The sequence below is a fragment of the Rattus norvegicus genome, chromosome 2, assembly GCF_021556685.1.
Source record: "Rattus norvegicus strain SHRSP/BbbUtx chromosome 2, alternate assembly SHRSP_T2T, whole genome shotgun sequence".
In the NCBI taxonomy this organism is placed as follows: Eukaryota; Metazoa; Chordata; class Mammalia; order Rodentia; family Muridae; genus Rattus; species Rattus norvegicus.
In genome coordinates this window covers 176,170,435-176,194,612 of record NC_141535.1, presented here as the reverse complement: position 1 = coordinate 176,194,612, position 24,178 = coordinate 176,170,435, and the positions used below count along the sequence as shown (strand labels likewise).

Sequence of the window (24,178 nt, the reverse complement as noted above, 5' to 3'; positions counted from 1 at the left end):
CATCAGAAAGTATTCTAACCATCCAGCCATCTGACTGGCTTTCTTGTTTCCGTTTGATGAAGACAGTTCTTATCAGAATAAACAAGTGCTCTTAATTGCTGAGCAATCTCTCTAGCCTCAAGCTTAGTTTGTTAGTTTTTCTTTCTTTCTTTTTGGGAGACAGAGTCAAAATTCAGACTGGCCTTCAACTCATAGAGATCTGTCTGCCTCTGCCTCTTGGCATTAAAGGTGAATAGCCAAGTATGACTCAAGCCTACCTTTTGTTTGATTAATTTTTAAAATTGTATTTATGTATGTACATGTGTGAGAGTGTATGTTATGTATGTACAGAAACTGTGGTGACCAGAAAAGGCTGTCAGGTTCTGTGGAGCTGTAGTTATAAACAATTACAACTCCAAAATTACAAACTACAGACAGAAAAATGCTCTTCACTTTTTAATTTTTTATTCTACTTATATGTATGAGGTTCTTGTGGGTTTTTTGTTTGTTTTTAGCCTGTGCAGCACATGCATGCCTGGTGCAGGAGATGGTGTCAGATGGCTTGAGCGGCCAGGTGGATGCTGAGAATCGAACCTGGATCTTCTCAAAGTCTAAGTTCTAGGAACTCACACACAGCTGCGTGTGGTGGTGTGCACTTTTAATCCCAGCACTTACAGGCGGAGGCAAGGGAATCTCTGAGTTTGAGGCCAGCTTGATCTACAAAGTGAGTTGTCAGGAATACACAGTGAGACCTTGTATAAAATCAAAAACAAACGTGCAAACACTTTTACCTACAGTTGGATTAAGACTTCATGTAGACAGCAGTCCAATTTCATCAAGTTCAGGAATATTTAAGTTGACAAGCAGATCACACAATTTAAAAAGAAGTCAGTAATGAAAAAACATTTTACCTCTCTCTATTGGACATTGGCTTCATCTGTAACTGTGGAGTCAATCTTGTTGGGGTGTTGATGTTTTCACTGGGCTCTTCAGAGGGATGGCCTCTCTAAAAATTCATGTGGGTGAAAACACAGGGAAAAAAAGAAGAATCCATCAGACATCGCCTCTGAAATTATAAAGCTGGGGTTAAGACAAAAGCCTTGCTCCACTAAGTAAGTGCCTGCAGGGGACTGAGGGCAGCCTTTAGGGAAGCCATGAGGTCATGGTTTACCCTTTTCTTCAGCTTGTGCTTGGACTTCCGCTTTTCTTTCGACCGTGCAGACTTTCTATGTGTGCTTGCAGGCTGGCTGCCTTTATGGCTAGGGAGTCCATTCATTCGTTGACTTTTGCCTCCAATGATTCCTCGACACTTCTCAAAACCACATTTACAAAGTTGCTGTAAAGAAAGAGAATTTTTTTTTAACCTTGTACATTTCTCTCTTGTTTTCTTCCATTTTTAGTAAATTGGGTATTTTTTATTTACATTTCAAATGTATTCCCTTTCCCGGTTTCCAGGCCAACATCCCCCTAACCCCTCCCCTTCCCCTTCTACATGAGTGTTCCCCTCCCTACCTCCCCCATTACCGCCCTCCCCACAACAATCCTGTACACTGGGGTCCAACCTTGGCAGGACCAAGGGCTTCCCCTTCCACTGGTGCTCTTACTAGGCTATTCATTGCTACCTATGCAGTTGGAGCCCAGGGTCAGTCCATGTATAGTCTTTGGGTAGTGGCTTAGTCCCTGGGAACTCTGGTTGGTTGGCATTGTTGTTCGTATGGGGTCTCAAGCCTTCAGCTCTTTCAGTCCTTTCTCTGATTCCTTCAACGGGGGTCCCGTTCTCAGTTCATGTACATTTCTCATTACAAGTTCAAAGAGGGTGTCTGAGCAATTGGATCTCCAAAGTTAAGAATGAATTAAGAAATTAAGCATGCAAGTCAACTGAAGTCTATTCTAGTGGCTTACGTCTATAATCTAAGCACTTGGTAGACGAAGGCAGGAAGTTCTGGAGTTCACCCTACAACAGAGGATATCAGAGGGAAGCCTGCCTCAAATAAACCAAACTGAAGGAAGGGGAGGCTCAGAGGACAGGGAGGAGGGACTGATTCTAACAGGGAAGTGATGGCGCACACCTATGGCCTCAGCACTCTAGAGGCAAATCAGGGTACCTAAGGTTTCTGTTTCAAACCAATCAGCCAATCAATCAAACCAATCAAAACTGATCAAAATAAAGCCAGCCTGGTCTATATATAGCAAGTTCTAGGCTTGCTAGGGCTATATAGCAAGACCCTATCATGAAAACTGAAACCAAAAAAAGGAAAGACTAAACTTGACTGATGAAGTGACACTAAAGGCCTTGACTGAGGAACACAGCAGGGTGCGGTGGTTTTCAGTTTCAGACAATGTATATCAAAGATCCAAGAGCAGTCTTTCCTAGTGCTGACTGGCTCTCAATGGCTCCCTCTTGAATTTAAATCCCTACCTGTTTTTCTACATTGAAGGAATGAAAGTTGTAATCGTAGGTGAGCTCGGTCCCAGCGGGTACATCCTTAAGTGCATACAATCCAATGCGGTACACTCCGTTAACAGACCTATTTAGAAAATTAAGAACAGAAAGAAAAGTTGGGATTTCTCATCACAAGGTATCATGCGTCCTTTTTTTTTTTTTTTGGTTCTTTTTTTCGGAGCTGGGGACCGAACCCAGGGCCTTGCGCTTCCTAGGTAAGCGCTCTACCACTGAGCTAAATCCCCAGCCCCCATGCGTCTTATCATAGTGGGGTAGGTAAACACCCCACCATCAAACTCCAGCCTTGGTTTTTCCTTTTATTTCCTTTCCTTTTTAAAGAGAACCAACTGCCACCCAGCCTTTAATTTTAGCACTCAGGAGCAGAAGGCAGACAGGACTTTGTGACTTAAGAGACCAACTTGGTCAACATAGTGAGTTCCAGATCAGCCAGGGTCATGTACAGAATCCCTGCCCCGTCCCTCTCACTCTGTAGCCCTGGCTGGCCTCAAACAGAGAGACCTGTCATTTTGTCTTGAGCTGCCCAGCTGAGTACTGTTATTATTTGGCATGGTCTCATGTAGCAGCTTATGTTGACCTCAAACTCAAGAGATAGCCAAGGATGACCTTGAACTTTTTTTTTTTTCCTTTTTTCTTTTTTTCGGAGCTGGGGACCGAACCCAGGGCCTTGCACTTGCTAGGCAAGCGCACTACTGCTGAGCTAAATCCCCAACCCCGACCTTGAACTTTTGATCCTCCTGCCTCCATCTCCCGGGTATTAGGATGACTGGTCCATGTTACCACACAGGATTTATTTGATATTGGTGACTGAACACGGCCAGGCTTCTGTACATATTAGTCAACCACTCTTACTCGCTGAGCTATAGCTCTACCCCTTGTCCTTTTACAAAGCTTCAAATTCATCCTCCTGCTTCAGCCTGCCTAGTGGTGAGATTATAAACAGGCATCACTAGGTTTGGCTTTTCAGAGAGCATCCTCCTTCTGCCATAAAACCTCCACTCCACAGGATCTGGTTTGTAGCTCTGGTTTCCTTGAATTCTTCAGGTAGGCTAGACTGGCCTTACCCACAGATACCTTGCCTTTGTCTCTTGAGTGCTGGATAGAAGATAAACGCCACCATGGACACTGGGAGCTCAGGCCAAAGACTACCCAGTGACTATACCATCTCAATCAACAACAACTAAAACACAGCAGGAAGCAAAGCAACCCTCAACAAAGCGCTGCCCAACACCAAAGAGTGGTGGCGCCTGCTTATAACTGCATCATTCTGTAGCGAAGGATGATGGGAGTACAGGACCAACCTTGTACACCGAAAGTTTGGGGTCAGTTTGGGCTAAACAAGACCCTGCCTAAAAAAACAAAAGAGAACTGCCTAGTACAGTTGAGGCTCTAGGTTCAAATCCTTAGGAAACAAAACAAATCCACACTATAAAAAACTAAAACAGGGGTTGGGGATTTAGCTCAGTGGTAGAGCGCTTGCCTAGCAAGCACAAGGCCCTGGGTTCGGTCCCCAGCTCCGAAAACAAAAAAGCAAAAAACTAAAACGGGCTGGAGAGATGGTGGCTTAGTGGTTAGAGCTCTGACTGCTCTTCCTGAGGTCCTGAGTTCAATTCCCAGCAACAACATGTAATGGGATCTGATGCCCTCTTCTGCTGTGTCTGAAGACAGCAACCATGTTCTTATATACATTAAATAAATAAATCTTAAAGGGGGGGGGCAGCTGGAGGGATGGCTCAGCGGTTAAGAGCACTGATTGCTCTTCCAGAGGTCCTGAGTTCAATTCCCAGCAACCACATGGTGGCTCACAACCATCTGTAAAGAAATCTGATGCCCTCTTCTGGCGTGTCTGGAGACAGTGATGGTGTACTTATATATAAAAAATTAAAAAAAAAAAAAAAAAACTAAAACAAAAAAACTTCAATTATACCGTGCTGAGTTCTTACTGTTACCTATGTAATCTTAGATAGCTCCAAAATCAGGACCCGTGCCACAACAATCAACATTTTTCTCATTTCACTGTGAATTAGTTTTGCCTATTTTGCACTTCAAATAACGTTTTACCTATATGTCTGTGCACCATGTGCACGCCTGGCATCTGTGGAGGTCAGAAGTGTCACAGATCCCCTAGAACTGGAGTTACAGATGGTTGTGAGCTGTCATGTGGGTGCTGGGAATTGAACCTAGGTCCTCTGCAAGAGCAGCAAGTGCTCTAAACCACACTGCCATCTTTCTAGTCCTTAAAGAAAATTTCAAAGTGTATGCATACAGCTCTGTGGAGAGGGTGGACGCACCCACAGAAGTTAGAACAGGACAAAACACTTTCTGTAGCTGGTCTTACAGCTTGTTCTAAGTTGCCCTACATGGGTGCTAGGAACTGAACTGAGTTCCCTTTAAGAGCAGCAAGTACTCTTAGAGGTTAAGCCATCTCCCCAGCCCTTGCCAACAGTTTTTTGTTGTTGTTATGTTTTGTTTATTTTTGAGATAAAGTCTCACTTTTTAGCTCCCAGGCTGGCCTGTGATTTGCTATCCTCCTACCTTTTTTCCTAAGTGCTCAGAGTTAAAATGTGTGTCACCATACCTATCTTTTAAACATTTTATTGATCTCTCTGTATAAACATACGCACATATGTCTATGTGTGGCATGCAAACGTCACAGCCAACATTTGACGATGGTCAGAGGATAGCTTGTGGGAATTAGTTTTTTCTTTTACCAGGTGGGCCTCATGAATTGAACCTGGGTTTGGCAACAGATACCTTTATCCACTGAGCCATGGTGCCTGTATCCTGGTCACACTATGTACACTTTTATACCTAGTGCTTTTCACTCAGTGTCACCCTGAATTGTATACATTGGTTTGTACCTTTACATATTGTATAGTTTTCTATTCAGGAAAAGAATATAGTATTGTACCTTAGGATGTAGAAAAGTAGGTACACTTTCATACCTACTGTGCTACTGATTATAGGTATAACTATAGGTGTAAACCCCTCAGGGAAGATGCAATGCTACCTGCCTGAAGCACCCTGGAGTCTAAAGTGAAAAGCATTGAGTGAAAAGCATTGAGTGAAAATGCTTTTCTTTTCTTTTTTTTTTTTTTTTCTTTTCTTTCTTTCGGAGCTGGGGACTGAACCCAGGGCCTTGCGCTTCCTAGGCAAGCGCTCTACCACTGAGCTAAATCCCCAACCCCAGAAAAGCATTTGATTTTCAGGTAACTCTAAGATATATAGCGAGTTTTTGTTGCAAAAAAGAAAACTCACATCAGAACTTCATGTGTATATTTCTGCACATGGCTCCCATCCTATCTTAACTTACTTTCTCATTAGTTTACGTCTACAGGAGTATAGCATCATGACTTTTGCACCCAATGACATCTGTGGGAAGCTTGCTTCCAAATTTGGCATTAAATATGTTATCATCTTAATGGTTCTAAATTACCTTTTGCCAGATAATCCGCTTTTGTTTGGTTTGCCAAAGTTTGGAGCCACTGTGACTTTGAGGCTAGTCAGGTCTACATCCTAAGTTCCAGTACTCCAGGGCCATGTCAAGTGCTCATTATGGATTTAAGTCCTTGCTTATAGCCATCAAATGGCCTTGCACCTCAGCTTTCAAGTTACATTTGCCTTTTGGAAGTCTTGTTCTCAACAGTCTCCACAGATGTTAGGACTGGTGAGATAGCTATATATGTCTTGAATATATATAATAAAACTTTAAGGGGACACCCCCGCCCCCGTGTGTGTTTTATTTGTTTTTAAGACAGGGTTTCTCTGTGCAGCCTGGTTTGGAACTCAGAAATCCACACCCTCTGCCTCCCACGTGCTGGGATTAAAGGTGTGTGCCACCACCACCAGATACACGGCAGTAATCTTTACCAGGAGTAGAATGGGGTTGCTGGGCTTTAAGAGAAGTAATGATGCCTTTACAGAAGTTTTACCAATCGGCACTTCACTGGCAGTTAGAAGGCATTCATATTGCTCTACACTCTGTTTTTGGAGACAGGTTCTCACTATGTATGTATGAAGGTGGCCGAGAACTCGAGAGACCTGCCTGCTCCTGCCTCCTGAGCACTGGGGTTAATGTGCCATCGCTCCTGGCTGGCTTTACACTATTTCATGAACACTTAGTCCTTAACTCTGGACACTTTGGAAGGCAGATACAGGTCTTAAAACTTGAAATCAAATCTGTATCCACATTTAGTTTTCGTCTGATTAGGGTTTGACACAGTCGAACTGTCCTTGAACTTCAAACTCCTGACCTGTCTATCCCCATCTCTTGAGAATTAGGATGACAGGTTATGTTTACCATCTCAGCCTATCTTTCCTTTCCACAGTATTTATTCTTTCATTTGTTTAAAAAAACGGGGAAACTAGAGAGATGGCTCAGTGATGAGGAATACTTGGTACTAACCCAGGGCATCCAAGATCAGGTCCCAGCATGAAAATCGGGCGGCTTAACTTCAAAGAATTTGACGCTCTTCTGAACTCTGTGAGCGTATACATATTTCAACACACATACAAGTAATACCTTTTCTTTTTCTTTCCGTTCTTATTTTTATTTTTTTAAAGAAAAGGCATAGTCTTCTTGATTTTATAGCATCTGGGTAAATGTACTTTCTCAGATAAACGTATAAATACATACCCTCCTTCAAGTATGCATTACCGTATTTATTTACTGTAGTTTTGTGTATGTCTGTGTGCAGATGCACATGTGCCATAAACATGCGTACCTCAGGGGTCAGCTAGTGAGAGCCACTTCTCTCCTTCCAACATGTGGGCATCAGGACTCAAACTCACATTTTCAGGTTTAGCAACAAGCACCTTTACCTGCTGGGGCATCTTGCTGGCCCATTTCCTTTATTTAGGCTTATGATTTCTTTTTGTGTGTATGTATATGTACACACACATGAAGTCCAAAGCACGACATCCTCAGTCTTTCCTCAACTGTTTGCCACTTCACTCTTTGAATGGCTTTTCATTGATCTTGAAACTTACCAAGTGGCTAAACTGCCTAACTGGTGAGCCACAGATATCTGTTTCTACTTCCTACATAGGGATAGATTATAGGTGTGTACCATGGTGCCCAGCTTTCACATGGGGGTAGGAATTAAACCCAGGTTCTGACTGTAAGTCCTTTACAGACACCTGTCTGCTGAGTTAGCCACTGCCTACCCCTACTCCCCTCTAGTAACCTGGTTAATTTGGTATCTGGAACTTGCACATCTTGCTCAGGCTCGTAAGCACTGAGATTACAGGTGTACACTAGCAGCACATATCTTGCAATCTTCAAATTTGAACTTAATTTTTTCTTAAGTGTATCTATGTGAATGGATGCTGTTTGTAAGGTGCCTGTGGAGGCCAGCAAAGGTATTTCCTGTAGCTGGATATACAGACTATTATAAACTACCACGTAGGTGTGTTACCCTTTAAAAAAAAAAAAGATTTATTTTTATTTTGTGTGAGTTGGTGTTTTGCTTGCACGCATGTCTGTGTGAGGTGTTGGATGCCTTGGAATTGGAGCTACAAATAGTTGTGAGTTGCTGTGGGTGCTGGTCAATGAACAGGGGTCTCTGGAAAAGATTTAGACTGAGTCCCTAAACAGTATTCTTTTGATGAACAGAACTACCCTTGTTTGCAAGGGTGTGCTGGATAGTTTTATGGTAACTAGACACAAACTAAGTTCTTTTAAGATGATGGAGCTTCAATTAAGAAAATGCCTCTCTTAGATCAGGCTGTATGTAGGCAAGCATGTAGGGCATTTTTGTAATTAGTGACTAATGGGGAGGGCTCAGCCCATTGTGGGTGGTAGCCTTGGGTTCTATAAAAAAAAAGCAGGCTGAGCCTTTTTCTATAGAAAAGCTTGGGGAACAGTCAGTAAGCAGCACCCTGCATGGGCTCTGCATCAGCTCCTGCTTCCAGCTTCTTGCCCTACACGTTTTCTGGCCTCACTGCTTTTGATGATGACCTGCTACACGTTAACTCTGAGAGAAATAAACCCTTTCCTCCCCACACTGCTTTTGGTTATGGTGCTTCACCACAACAATCATATCCCTAACTAAGACAAGGGTTGAGATCAAACTTTGGTGGTTCTTAGAGTTATCTGAGCTAATTTCTCTTATTAAGTGATTAGAAATTAACCTATCCACCATTGAATATTTGAGACAGTCTTACTACATAGGCCAGTCTGGCCTCAAAATCATGGTGATCCTTCTGCCTTATTATAGCCATGTGTCATCATACTAGGCTTTAGACATATTAATTTTATTAAGTTGAAAAAATTCAATTTTAAAAAGTGTGGTCAGTTCCTTTTGAGATTATCTGTACTGGTCCTACACCCAAGAAAACATCCTGTGCACTTTGCTGGAAACCTTACGGTCACATGTGGATTAGGGTAGAACAATGCTGGAAAATCATCCTCCCTGAGCAGCAGCTTTGCCATGAACCAAGTGACAGTACTAGACTCTGTCTGGAATCTACGTATTCATCCTCTACTCCAAGCACCGTCTTACCCAGGAGCCTTTTATTAAGACTTAAAATCTGAGAAGACAAATCCTTCCATTTTCTTCATCCAGCTTATCTTTTGTTTTCCTCTGTATTTGCTCTGTATAAATTCACATGTGACATCACTTTGGACTGGGTCTCATTCAGATGATTCTGGCTTTCAATTCTCTATATATAACGATTTATTTTTATGTGCACTGGTGTTTTGACTACATGTGTGTCTGTGTTAGGGTATCAGATCCCCCGGAACTGGAATTTCAGACAGTTGTGAGTCTCCATGTGGGTACTGGGAATTGACGTGGGTCCTCTGAAAGAACAGTCAGTGCTCTTAGCTGCTGAGCCAGCTCTTTAGTGATCTTTCTTTTTTTTAAAATAAAAAAAAATTTTTTTTATGTGAATGGGTGTTTTGCTACATGTCTGCATGCTGCCTGAAGGGGCCAGAAGAGGGGGTCAGATTCCTTGGGACTGGGGTTATAAGTAGCTGTGAGCCACCACATGGATGCTGGGAATCAAACTCGGGTCATTTGGAAGAGCAGCCAATGTTCTTACCACTGAGCCACTGCTCACTCTAGACCCTGGCTTTCAACTCTCCAGTCTTGTCTCTTCTTGTCAGGCTGGGATTAAAAGCATACACTACCATGTCCAGATGAGTGAAAATTGTTTTGAGAGTAATGGCCCCATGTAGCTCAGGGTGGCCTCAGGTATAAATGACTTGGAACTTTCTTTTTATTTCATGTATATGAGTACACTGTCTCTCTCTTCAGACACACCAGAAGAGGGCATCAGATCTCATTACAGATGGTTGTGAGCCACCATGTGGTTGCTGGGAACTGAACTCAGGACCTCTGGAAGGGCAGTCACTGCTCTTAACCACTGAGCCATTTCACCAGCCCAACAGTTTTTTAATTTACCTTTATTTTATATGCATTGGTATTTTGCCTGCATGCAGGTGTATGTGAGAATGTAAGATTTTGGAATTACAAACAGTTGTGAGCTGTCATGTGGGTGCTGGGATTTAAACCCTGGACCCTGGAAGAGCAGTCAGTGAGTAGTCTCAACTGCTGAGCACTGAGCCATCTCTCCAGCCCAGACTGGGAACTTCTAATCCCCTTGCATCCACATCCTGGGGGCTGGAACTACAGGACTGGACATCGGTGTCTGTTTTGAGTTGCTGGGGATCAACCCAAGGCTTTGTGCATCCTAGGCAAGCACTATACTGACTGAACTGTATCTCAGTCCTTGATTATTTCTAGTCTACCGTGTGGGTGAGGGTCTGAGACAGTGCTTTCCTAAGAATACCATGCAAATTGCTGAGCTCACAGGTCTGTTAATCCTATTTAATTTCTTTCTTTTCTCATCACAACATTTAGTTAGGTCTTTCAGGATAACAGGGAATTAAAACTTGTTGGCAACAGCTATCTTTAATATTGTTATTTACTTTCAGTTTTTATTACACTTACTGAGTGTGTAAGTGTGTGTTGGGGAGGGACCATGAAGAGCTCAGAGGACAACTTCGGGGAGCTGATACTCTCCATCCACAATTTAGGTCCTAGAGATTGAATGAAGGTCTTCAGGTTAGGCAGTGTGCCTTTACTCCATAAGCCATATCACCATGATGATAGCCCTAGATTTTAAGAATAGTGCTGCTACTCCCCTTTTTGCGACATTATTTCCTGTACTCAATTTGACATTAAATTATACATAGGAGGATCTAGAAGCTCAAGGCCAGATTGGCAAGATGGCTCAGTGGGTAGGGGCAATTGTTGTCAAGCCTGATGACTGGAGTTCCTAAGACTGACATAGAGGAGAGAAATGATGTCTACGAAGTGGTGCCATCGCACCCACAGGTGCTCTGCCATCAGTATGCATAAATACGTAGACTGAGGAACAAGTAAACACATGAGTAACAAAGACAAGCTCCTTGTCACCTTCAGGTAAATGAAAAGTTCAAGTCAGTCTGGGTTTACAGGGACTCCTATCTATTCTGTCTCAAGAACAAAGAAAGAACACCGAATTAAACAAAACAAAAAGTATGTCTAAGTGTTATTAATGAAGAGATGGGTCTCAAGTTTCTTCTGGTATATGATTTTAATTTCTACACGCAATTTCTTGGGGCATATATTTAGAGTTTCCAGTTATGTAATTTTTTTTTTCTTTTCTTTTTTTCGGAGCTGGGGACCGAACCCAGGGCCTTGTGCTTGCTAGGCAAGCGCTCTACCACTGAGCTAAATCCCCAACCCCCAGTTATGTAATTTTTAAGAAAATGTATTTTTGAAAGAATTTACCCTTGTCTCTAACTTTTTCTATATGAGAGTTCAAGGCAGAGTGAGTTCCAGGATAGCCCCAGCTACAAAGAAAAGCCCTTTCTTGAAAAACCACAAAGGAGTTGAATTTATAAGATGAATCCTGACACACCTTTAATCCCAGGATTCAGGAGGTAGAGGCAGGGGACTCTTGGTAAGTTCTAGGACAGGCTGGTTTACAGCAGTCTCAGGATAGGCAGGGTTACAGAGTGAGACCTTATGTTAAACAAGCAAAAAAAGATGTCAACTGTCATACCAGGTCATCTCACTGTTATTTTCAGATACTTTATTGTGTGCAGTCATATGCATATGTGTTTGCAGACATAGGGAGGATGAGACCCAGGACTTGGTTCTTTCTTTTTACCATGTAGGTAGACGCATGACAACACGGACCAAACATTAGGGTATTAGGTTGGTGGAAAGCATCTTTACAAGCTAAGCAGCCTTGGTTGGTGTGTGTGTGTGTGGGGGGGTGTGTGTGTGTGTCTCACTACACAGCTCTGGGTGGGCTGGAAGTCACAAAAGATCTACTGACTGCTGAGATTAAAGGCATGCATCACCATACCTATGTGCCCTCCAGTTTCTTTCTTTTATTTTATGCACGAAGGCTTGCGTGTATGCATGTGCACTGTTTGCATACCTGGTACTTTGAATGCTACAAGAGGAGAAGCCAGATACTGTGGAGCTGGAGTGACAGGGAGTTATGCTCTTAACTGAACCATCTATTCAGTCATTTAAAAAAAAAAAAAGGTCTCACTATGTAGTCCAGGCTGACCTTAGTCTCAGTATTCTCAGGTTCTCAAGAGCTAAGATTATAGATGTGTGCATGTGTGTGGGGGTGTATGTCTGTGTTGTGTTGGTAAGTGTACATTCTTTGTGGAGGCAAGAAACTGATGTTTTCTTTAGCTCTCCCAGTGTCCTAAAGCAGATTATAATGGAAACTAGATCACAATTTGTTTCAGAAGATGGGGAGGCTGGCTGTGGGAGAAGAAGGGTAAGCTGGTGTTGTAACTCACACATGCAATTCTAACATTTGGAGACAGAGGTAAGAGACATGTTTCTTTTTTTTTTTCTTCTTTTTTCTTTTTTTCGGAGCTGGGGACCGAACCCAGGGCCTTGCGCTTGCTAGGCAAGCGCTCTACCACTGAGCTAAATCCCCAACCCCAAGAGACATGTTTCATACCCGACAACAGCCTAAGCTGTTGTCGAGGAGCTCAGGCTGCAAAGCAGGCTGCAGAGGCTGTGTGCCTCAGTTTGGGGAAGGCACAGCATTATGGCCGGCCTCATTCTCACTTGGCAGAGGTAGGGATGAGGTTCTGGGCTTGCTAGGGAAGTGCTTGATCATGATCTCCATCTCCAGTCTCCCACCTTCCAGGAATGTTTGCTATGTTTTGTTTTCATAGGGATGTGGGTTTTATGGATGAATATACTGAAAAAATTAATACATACTTAAAACCTGTGTATTTTTATGTACGGGAATTACACTTTAATTTATTAAAATTCATGAAAAAAGAAGCTGTGCATACTATCCTATTATTTATTCTTATTGTAAGTGCATGCATGTGCGCATGCCCAGTATGTGTATGTGTATAGATGAGTGTGTAGGTCAGAGGACAACTTGTGGAGTTGGTTCACTTCTTCTACCGCATGGGCTCTCGGAATTGAGATCACCTTGTTAGGGGAAGTGAGAGGAATCAGACCGTCTGGAACTGGAGTTACAGCAGTCATGAGCTACCCACATGGTGCTCAGGTTCTCTGCAAGAGCAGGTGGCTCCAAACCACTGAGCACCCCGCACAGGATAGGACTGCAAGGAGGTCCCCCCATGTTTCTTTTTATTACTTTAAAGGTTATGTGTATATATACGTGTTTCTGTGCACATATATGTATGTGTATGTGAGGGGAGTTGCTAGCAGAGGCCAGAGGTTTTACATCTCCCCAGAGATGGAATTATAGGTGCAAACTCAGTCCTCTGGGAAAGCAGTACGTGTTCTTTTTTTTTTTAAAGATTTATTTATTTATGTATATGAGTACACTGTGGCTGTATTCAGACATCAGAAGAGGGCACTGGATCCCTGTTACACTACATGCTGGGAATTGAACTCAGGACCTCCAGAAGAGCAGTCAGTGCTCTTAACCGCTGAGCCATCTCTCCAGTCCAGCAGTATGTGTTCTTAACTGCTAAGCATTCTCCAGCCCTTCAATCATTCTTTGATTCTTTTCTTTCCCAATCAGATTTAACCATTTAAATAAAGGAATCTCACATTTCACGTTTTTTTGACAAATCCATTAGAGAGGTAGTAAGTTTGCAGTATAACCTAGTTGAACAAAATGACACATCCATAAAGTAGTTTCTAGCACACAGTAAGCATTCAGTAAGGACCGGGGTCAGTGTCCCCACGATTGCTTTATTTTTCTGGGGAGAGTAGTAAGGATAACCCAAAGAACAGCAAAAGTTACTCTGCCCGAAGGATCTGGTATAATTATAGGTCTTCGATTCCCCTTTTCATGCTTTCTTACCATTTCTGCATTTCACAATTTGGGTCACAGCTGTGGTTGATGAATCTGGCCTCGTTTCCCATGCGGTAACTGTCAATCACCATTCCACTATCCAGGTTTAAACAGTAGTGGTCACTGTGATTATGATACTGTTCAATCATCCTGTTCCTGAGGAGAGAAATAATCGAAAGCCAATTACTGATTAAATTGGAAGGCAGCTACTCTCACCATCAATGCTAATTCACTAATTAGAGATTAAAATAACAGTAAAGCTTCCATCGTTGATTCTCCATCCTCGCCTTGCAGATTCAACATTGTATTGGAATACCATTATTTACCTGAATTCTTGTTCGCTGACAACTTCCCCCAGGTATTCAATGATGAATTGGCCAGCTTTTAGGGGCTCTTTGGTTCTAATTCCCCAACCTTTTTCCTCAGCTCGAAATCGTTCCAGACACTGCACCCACTCATGTCTCTGTATCCTTTGGTTACAGCACTGCTCACCACAGGGGCACGTGTTAGGGGAACACTCAGCAAAGATCATTCTAGAAAGTAATAATTGTAATCAATTTATATATTACATATTACAATATATATTAATATTACTTTTTCATATATTCAAGTTATTTTAAAATTTAATGCAACAATTTTGCCAAGAGTAGCTAAATATCTTAAGATAAAAATAATTCTAAAGTTAACTTTCATAATTTTAGAGCGAGAACACAGACACACTTTACCACCATATAAAACCCACAGTCCTCTAGTTTGTCTCAAGAGCCTGGGTACCTTCAGGGTAGTATGGCTGTAGATGCTCTAGCCTTTTTGTTGCTGTTTTCTTTCTTGTCTTTTTCTTTCTTTTTTTTGAGACAGGGTTTCTTTGTATAATCCTGGTTGTCCTTAAACTTACTCTGTAGACCAGGCTGGCCTCAAACACAGAGACTCACCTGCCCCTGCCTCCTGAGTGCCGCCATACTCAGCCCTGGATTTATGTATTTTTTTTTTTTTCGGGGCTGGGGACTGAACCCAGGACCTTGCGCTTCCTAGGCAAGCGCTCTACCACTGAGCCAAATCCCCAACCCCTGGATTTATGTATTTTATTGTGGATGTGAGTGTTTTGCTTGCATTTATGGATGTGTACCACGCGAGGATTTGTTCATGTAGAAATCAGAAGAGGCCATTTGGATGTCTTGGAACTGGATCTATGGTTTTGTCAACAACCACAAAGATGTTGGGAATTGAACGATGTTCCCCGGGAAAAGCAACAAGTACCCTCAACCACTGAAACATCTTTCCAGCCACTACTTTTGCTCTTAACTCACCCTCCCGAGTGCTGGAATTACAGGCAAGTAAAATGAAGACAGGCAAAAAACAAAACAAAACAAAACAAAACCCCAAAACCTTGAACATAACAAATGAACAAGTGTTTATATAACTTCTTGATGCTGTGTTTTTTAAAATTTCTAATGGGGCAGGGCAAGATGGCTAAGTGACATAAAATAAAGGTCCTTGCACTACAGGCTTGATGAACAGAGTTTGATAGAAAGATGGACAGAATCAACGCCACACGGCATTTCCTGCACATCACGCACAACAATCACAATGTGTAATTTTTGGGAGTGTAGTGGACTGGGTCATACAAGATAGTGAAGACTGGCCTGAGATTCACACTATGTAGCCCAGGCTGACCATGAATTTTAGATCCTCCAGTCTCTGCCTTCTTAGCTCCTGCAATTATAGACCTGCATCACATGATCTTTCAACATTTCTGGATGTTTTTATTTTTTAAGACACATGCATGTGTGTATGCGTATGCACATGTGGAGGTCAGAAGCTAATATTGGGTATCTTCCTTTATTACCCTTCAATTATTTGAGACAGGATTCCTTATTGAAACCAGAGAACCAGACTGGATAGATTTGGCTAGTCAGTAAGCTCTGGGAAGGTGATCACGCTGCCGCCACCACAGTGAGAGTTACAGACACAGACATGGGCATCCATGTGGGAACTGGGATTTGAACTCAGGTTCTCATGCTTGTACAACATGTACTGTCCTAACTGAGCCATCTTTCAAATTTACAGAGTATTTTCATATATGGCATAGAATGTACTCCTCAGTGGGCTGGGGAGACGGCTCCGGGTTAAGAGCACTTGCACTCTGCAGAGGGGCGGAGTTGGTCTCTATGACTTACATCAGTGGCTCACACCACCCATAACTCAGGTTCTAGGGGACTGAAAATCTTTTCCTGGCCTTTTCAGTGTATTCACGCACACATTCATGCACACATGCACATACTCATGTACCCAGAGGGAGACAGAAACACACAAGATATAACACAAACACTAGCCACAAATATAATTGGGAAAAAGTTTTAACAGGAAAAAATTGTACAGAAATTCAAAAAACGCCTTTGTAATATACATACAGACACATAGAATATAAAATTAGAAAAGACTTCTTTTTATAATGTAATTATTAATTTACTTTTGGCTACATGGTTCCTTGGCTGAACTGGAGCTCACTATGTCAACCATGTTGGCCTAGAACTCATAAGATTCTCCTACCTGTGCCTCTTGAGTGCTGCGATAAAAGGTGTGTGCCACCACCGCTCCAGTTCATCTTTAATTATCTGTCACTTTTTTTTTAAATTTTTTTTCGGAGCTGGGGACCGAACCCAGGGCCTTGTGCTTGCTAGGCAAGCGCTCTACCACTGAGCTAAATCCCCAACCCCTACCTGTCACTTTTGATATTACCTTGCCACTCTTGTTTGGAGCAAATACATTTTAGGTAGTTCACGCTCAGAGACAACTAAGTTCAGTTTTAAGACTGGTTTTTAACTGGAAAGAAATAATGAGCTATGAAGAATGATATTGAGAGCTTAACAGTGAAAGTTAATAACAATATTTTAAAATATTGATGTGAAATAATTATAAAAGTTCATGTAGCGGAAAGATGGTTCAGTGGTTAAGAGCACTGTCAGCTCTTCCAGGGGTCCTGAGTTCAATTCCCAGCAACCACATGGTGGCTCACAACCATTGGCAATGAGATCTGATGCCCTCTTTTGGTGTGTTTGAAGGCAGGTACTGTGTACTTACATACATAAAATAAATAAATTAGAAAAAAAAAGTGCTCATGTAAGAACAGGAGTGCCCCCACCCCCGCCAGTGCAGAGGAATATCGGTGGGGGGTTGGTGGTGGTGGTGAAACACCTTTATGGGGGAGGGGGAGGAGATGGGGGAATTATGGACAGGAAATCGGGAAAGGGAATAACATTTGAAATGTAAATGAAGAAAGAATATCCAATTAAAAAAACAAAAACAAAAACAAAACAGGCATGGTTATGAAGGGTTTTAATCCTAGCACCCAGAGACAGGGGAAGGTTGCTTTCTATGAGTTCAAGGACAGTTAGAGCTACAAAGTAAAACCCTGTTTGAAAAAAAAACAAAAACCAAAAAACCATTAAAACAGAACAACTCTAGTTAACATCTATTTATCTTGTCTATGTATGAGCGGAGGCATAACAGACAGACAGACAGACAGACAGACAGACAGACACACACACACACACACACACACACACACACACACACTCCTTTTCCCATGTGAGCTGAGTCCAGGGATAGAATCAAGGCTGACAGGCTTGGCCGCAGGCTTCTTCTACATTCTGCACCATCTCATCAGCCTCATCTCATCAGTCTTACAGGACAATTTGAAAACAAATACAATTCATGTATGTGATGACTGATCCTGCTGGCAGGGAATGGGCCTCGTGTCTTCTTAATGTCGGCACTCAGGAGGCAGAGGCTGACAGATAGTGGAGTTCTAGGTTAGCCTGGCTGGGCTGCACAGTCTAAAAAATAACAAAAAAACGTTTAATTTGTAGACACCTTAGGATTCCTGCTATTGTTGGGTGTAGTAGAACACATCTACAATCCCAGCACTGTGGAGTCAGAGGCAGGTGGATATCTGTGAACTCAAGGCCAGCATGGCCTATCGAGCATATTCTAAGACAGGCATGGTTACACAAAAAGCCTGTCTCCAAAAAACAACCAACCAACCAACCAACCAACCAACCAACCAACCAACCAACCAACCAAGGTTCCAGCTATCCTACCACATATCTATACCAGTTTAAGAATATGAAAACATAAGACAAAGGCACTATAGATCTAAAACTGGACTCTTTTCTTGTACTTGGAGGGGGTAACAAAGGTGTGTGTGTGTGGGAGAGGACAGGGAGTACTAGGAAATGAATGTGACAGGGCTGTGAGATTGCCCAAGAAGAAATAACAAATATTATGTTGGGGAAAACAAACAAACAAACCAACACTACATGCTAGACAGCTAATGGAGACTTTATACTGGGTTATTTGAAAAATCTATTAAGTCATACAATTCATTTTTTTCTTACACATTTATGGACTTCTTACATTCTTCATTTTGTCATCTGTAATATATATTTCTTTGTAGCAAGCAGCCTAACGTGACATTTATTTGTGAGCAATGTATCTTGGGGTTTTTTTTGGGTTAAGTAGGTTTGTTAGTATGGAATATATACATGACAGTATAATGTGCAAAATAAAATACCTGTGACAACAAAAATGAGAGAAAATAGCCAATGTATTTTTAAATAGAGAATGGTCACATGTCAGTCAGTTTTGTGGTTGTCCCATCTTATATTTTAGTGTTGCTAGGACAGCCCAGAGTCTTGCCAGGGAGGCTTACTTCCCTCTTTTCTATGTCCTAAGGTTAAGAAAACTGCAAAAAGCCAAAAAAATATAAAAGATGAAGAATAGACAAAACTAACCAAAGCAGGGGCTGGGGATTTAGCTCAGTGGTAGAGCGCAGGAAGTGGTAGAGCGTAGGAACCTAGGAAGCGCAAGGCCCTGGATTCGGTCCCCAGCTCTGAAAAAAAGAACCAAAAAAAAAAAAAAAAAAAAAAAAAAACTAACCAAAGCAAACTCTCAAAATGTTAAGTAAGTACAGGAAGTAAGACAGATAAACCAAAGCCAATTATAAGAAGCCACAATCACGGAGCTGGAAAGATGGCTCAGTGGTTATAAGCATTCACTGGCTGCTCTTATACCCAGACCTCCAGTTTCAGGGCATTACACACCCTCGTCTAGCCTCCAGGAGCACCAGGTATGCATGTGGTGTGCATACAGACATACAAAACACCCTCCACATAAATAACAATTTAAAAAATTAAAACAGCCACTTTACATCAAAATATTTCACATAGTTTTAAATTTTAGTTGTTTTTTGTTTTATTGGAGACAGGGTTTCTCTGTGAAACCATGGCTATCCTAAAACTGGCGCTATAGACCAGGCTGGCCTCGAACTCAGAGATCCACCTGCCTATGCTTCTAAGTGGTAGGATTAATGACTATCACTGCCATAAAAAATGTGCTTATTATAAAATAGATACGTGGCTGGCTCCTAATTTGCTATTGATTTTACACACACACACACACACACACACACACACACACACACACACACACACGTATATGTACATATCGGTTATGTCTGACTCATGCAGGAGCCTGCCTGGGCCTCAGAAGTGCAAGGATACACATAAGTGCTCAGTACATGTCAGGCTTCTTAGAGATATTTGAAAAATAACTGGAAAAGAGGTTTCATTTATTTTATAAGAACAGGTAATTTGCATATGTGTACATATGTGAACAATGTGCCTGCCAGGTGCCCATGGAAGTCAGAAACCACTGGGACTGGATTTCCAAGCTCTTAACTTCTGAGCCAGTTCCAATAGTGACTTTTTTTCCTTTTTGAGACAGGGTTTCTCTGTGTAGCCTTAGCTGTCCTGGAACTCACTCTGTAGATCAGGCTGGCCTTGAACTAACAGAAATCCACCTGCCTCTGCCGCTCAAGTATTGGGAGAAAAGGTATGTACCACCACATCCTAGCTCCCAGTGACATTTTTAATAGTCAGACACTGAAAATAAACTAGTTGACCAAAACAGAAGAGGCCAATTTTGGCCTATCAACATGATAGATGATAGAAAGGTCCTCAAAGCATTGATGTATAAATTTAAAATATCTGTAAGTAGTTGGGCATGGTTATTATCACAAAGCATGAGACTTACACACACACACACACACACACACACACACACACACACACACACACACACACACTACCACCACCACACACCAAAAAAATCAAAGTATCGGGTGATGGTGCACAACTTTAATCCCAGCATTTGGAAGAGGCAAGAGGATCTCTGAATTTGAGGCTAGCTTTGTCTATATAACAAGTTCCAGGACAGCCAGGGTTATACAGAGAAACTCTGCTTTATAAAAAACGAAACAACAATGTGTTTGAGGTCAGTTTGGGCACATAGTACTAGCCTAGACTGAGCTATAAGATAAGGCCCTGTCTCTTGGGTCTGAGGTACCTCACTCAGGATGATATTTTCTAGTTTCATCCATTTGCCTGCAAAACTCAGGATGTCCTTGTTTATGGTTTGTATTCACTAATAAGTAGATATTAGCACCCCCCCCCCAAAAAAAAAGCTGAGGGGCCCAGGGAGGACATCTCAGTCCCTCTTGGGAGGGAGAAGAAAGCAACTACAAGTGGGGAGGGAGGTACCTGGGAGGGAAAGGGAACAAAGAAGCGGGGAAAGGGGGTAGGGGTAGAGGGGAACACGGGGAACATGATCTGGTATGGTATGGGGGAAAAGGACTGAATCCCTGAGGGCCAGCAGAAAGAATGGAAACAGGCAACCTCAGGAAGGAGGCTGGGAGGACCATCCAGAATGTACCAGAGACCTGGGAGGAAAGAGACTCTCAGGACTGGGGGGTAGATGAAAGGTCCTGCAGTGGGGAGAGGGAACTTGTAGAAAGACAGGGCATCAAGTGAGGGATGGGGTTGCCATCCCACAGTCAAAAATTCTGACCCATAATTCTTCCTGTATGAAAGAAATACAGGGATGGAAATGGAGAAGAGCCTGAGGAAAAGAAGGTCCAGCAACAGGCCCAAAGGGGATCCAGCTCAAGGAGAGGACCCAAAACCTGACACCATTACTGAGGCTATAGGGTACTCACAAAAAGTGACCTACCATAACTGTTCTCCAAAAGACTCAACAAGCAGCTGAAAGAGTCAGATGCAGATATGTGCACCCAGCCAATGAACAGAAGCTGCTGACCCCTGTGGATGAATTAGGGAAAGCTGGAGGAAGCTGAGGAGGAGGGCAACCCTGTAGGAGGACCAGTAGTCTCAATTACCTTGACCCCCAAGGTCTCTCAGATGCTGGATCACCAACCAGGCAGTGTACACCAGCTGAGATGAGGCCCCCGACACATACACAGCAGAGGACTCCTGGGTCTGGGTTCAGTCAGAGAAGATGAACCTAACCCTCAAGAGACTGGAGGCCCTGGGAAGTTTAGAGGTCTGGTGAGGCAGGGGGTGGGGACATCCTTGTGGAGACAGGGGTGGGGTGGGGGTGAGGGGAAGAAGGTACGGGATGTGGAACAGTCGGAGGGTGGACCGGAAGGGGAATAAAATCTTGAATGTAAAAAGAAAAAAAAACCATGAATAAATAATAAAAAAGATAAGGTCCTGTCTCAAAAATAAAATAAAAACAACAGAACATTTGTGAGTGAAAAGTCAGTACAAAAAAAAAAAAAGATGATTGGGGCTAGAAGTTAATAGCACTTGCTTGCTACTCTTGCCAAGGACAGGGATTCAGTTCCTAGTACTCATAGGAAGCCTGACAACCAACCTGTAACTAACTCCAAGGGGTGAAGTGCCTTCTCAGTCCTGCATGCATTTGTTGTTGTACATAAATTTACACAGGCGTGTGCACGCAACGTGCCATATATACACATACACACACACACCCAAAAACATAAGTAAATAAATCTTTTCTAAAAACTCACTGTCTACACCAACATTATTACCAATAAAAAACTATATTTATATATAAAATATATTTATTTATAATAGTATAAGCCAGGAAGATTCCCAACTAGCGTGTTGAAACTAACTTCTCCAGCTGACAGGGCAGTTGAGGACTTCAGAAGCAGTTACCTTTGGTGAAGATCATGATACTGGTAGTTCTGGTTTTTTTGAGACAGGGATTAGTGCCAGCTGGCCTAGAACTTAGAGCAGGGTAGCCTAAAATTTGTGTGGTTCCTGCTGTTTTAGCCCTTACAGTGCTAAGGTTATAGATGTGTGCTACCATACCCAGAACATTAAGTTCTTTATTTTCTGTTAATTTATCTGCACTACTAAAATCCACAAGAGATCTCCCCTCTTTTCCTTTTATTAGGCATTTCCATTTGATGCCTGGTAGAGTATGTTTAAAACTTCAGCACTTGGGATGCTAAGCACAAAGAGCAGAGTTCTAAGACAACGGAAAACAAAATGAGTGAATCCCACACAGAAATAATGCTTCTGATGACATTATTACCATGTGATAGCATTCGTGGTCACTTATCATGTGCATGCTTAAACATGCTAATATTTTCTTAGCATAGTTTTCCTTGAAACACTTTGTCTATTAACTAGGTGATGGTGGCACCTTTTATCCCAGGACTTAGGAGGTAGAGACAGGCAGATCTCTCTTGAGTTTGAGGTCAGCCTGGTCTATAAAGCAAGTTCCAGCACAGCCAGAGCTGTCACACAGAGCAATCCTGTCTCAAAAAAGTAAACGAAAAATCAACAAAATAACAAACAGAAAATATTTTGTATACTAATAGATTACAACATCTCATATGATCCTCACAAACTTCCCCCAGGGAAGGTAGCATGAAATTTACCATCCCGATATCTCATCAACAGTAAGAGGATTGTAATTTACATACACAGGATCCTTTCTCACACTGTTTTCAATTCATTAGTATCAGAGTACTACACATAGAGGAGGGAGGAAAGGTAGTTTTGCGCGCACACACACACACACACACACACACACACACACACACACACACACACCACTTAGAACTTATTCTTAGAGAAGTCAGATACAGTACCTATTGAGGCAGTCATCCCCACAGCCCTTCCTGGTGTCATCATCTGGCTTCTTACAATTACAGGTGGTAGCCTCATAACCAGAAAGAGGTTTGACATCAACGTAGACATCTTAGAAGACAGCAAATAAAAGTTTTTGAACATACAGAATTATCTCTTAAGTATCAAGACAGGAGGAACATTGATGTTTTGAAGGTGGAAAAAACATCTTCTAAGTTACTCACTTGAACGGATTTTTTTATACAGGGGGACATCTGGCTTTTTGTATAGCTAGAAGAAAAAAAAATCTTGATATAGCATTTCGATTCAAATGACAGTGTGCATCAACCCCTAAAAATACAGGAAATGTCTTTGTTCATACAGAAATATTTGTAGGACGTTGGGTATGATGGCTCCTCTCTATAAACCTTGGGCAGGAGGATCACTGAGAGCTTAATTTAAGCTACACAGTAAAAAAAGTCTGAGACTTTCTCAACTGAATATGACTGAGGAAAATACAGAGTGATCTTTATTTCCTCCCCATAAATAAAAGGTGACAGAGAATTAGAATTAGTAGGTACTAAATAGTTTACAAAAAGTACATAAAATTTTTTTGAGACAAAGCCTTGGATTGCCTGAAATTTTCTATGTAAACTTTTGGCTCTTCTATATCCCTTTCAGAGTGCTAGGATTATGGGTGCATTTAATAACATCTGACGTACAGCAATGTACTTTCAATTTTTATTCTTTAGCATGTTGCTGGATAACAACTGGAAAAAAGCACTCTGAAGACCAGAGCTATAATTCACTTGCGTAAGTTAAGACTCTAACTTGCTCCTATGAAAAGAAGGGCAAGGGGTTGGGAGTAAAGGCAATGTAAAGGTAGAATGCATGTTCAAGCCTCAGCCTGATCTCTCCCTCAAAGCACAAAACTCTGCAAACTCTAAACATGGGTAAGGTTTGTTTAGAGGGCAACTGTATACAAATAGAAAAATGAATTGGCCTTGAAGCTGTCACACTCATTGGCTGGGAATCTTAGGATCAACCTTAAGTTTGTCCTTAGGGGTCTAATCAACAAGCAGAATGCACTGTTAGTGCTCAGGGGCAATCCCAGCACCCTGGAAAAGAAAGCAGTTGGCTCTGAGGTGTGGTCGGCTTTAGCTACAAGGCAAGTTCAGAGCTGGCCTGGGCAATGAAGCACTGAGCAAAGAGCTCTTATGTGTGAATTAAGGTGTGTTGCTAAAGAAACAGCAATTTGAACTAAACTCCATCATTTAGCAATGTGTCACAATTCATTTCATCACTTTTTTCAGTACATGCTCAAAGACTCTTCTTCATAATAAAAAACGAGGGAAAAAAAAACCTGCCTAAAAACAAATTAAACTGGCTGGAGGGATGGCTCAGCGGTTAAGAGCATTGACTGTTCTTCCAGAGGTCCTGAGTTCAATTCCCAGCAACCACATGGTGGCTC

General features: G+C 42.1%; 1 protein-coding gene across 6 annotated transcripts in view; it reads right to left on the bottom strand.

The window, feature by feature from the left end:
* Positions 1–24,178, bottom strand: part of Ash1l (ASH1 like histone lysine methyltransferase) — a 136,453-nt gene that overhangs the window by 26,667 nt on the left and 85,608 nt on the right. For 5 of the 6 annotated variants that reach the window (XM_087623630.1, XM_087623614.1, XM_087623609.1 and 2 more), the window contains 7 exon segments: positions 22,953–22,998; positions 22,731–22,839; positions 14,074–14,280; positions 13,757–13,903; positions 2,399–2,507; positions 1,151–1,315; positions 891–985 (listed from right to left, as the gene is read on the bottom strand). In XM_087623630.1, the coding sequence (XP_087479756.1) occupies positions 891–985; positions 1,151–1,315; positions 2,399–2,507; positions 13,757–13,903; positions 14,074–14,280; positions 22,731–22,839; positions 22,953–22,998 (878 nt within the window). 6 annotated transcript variants of the gene reach the window in all.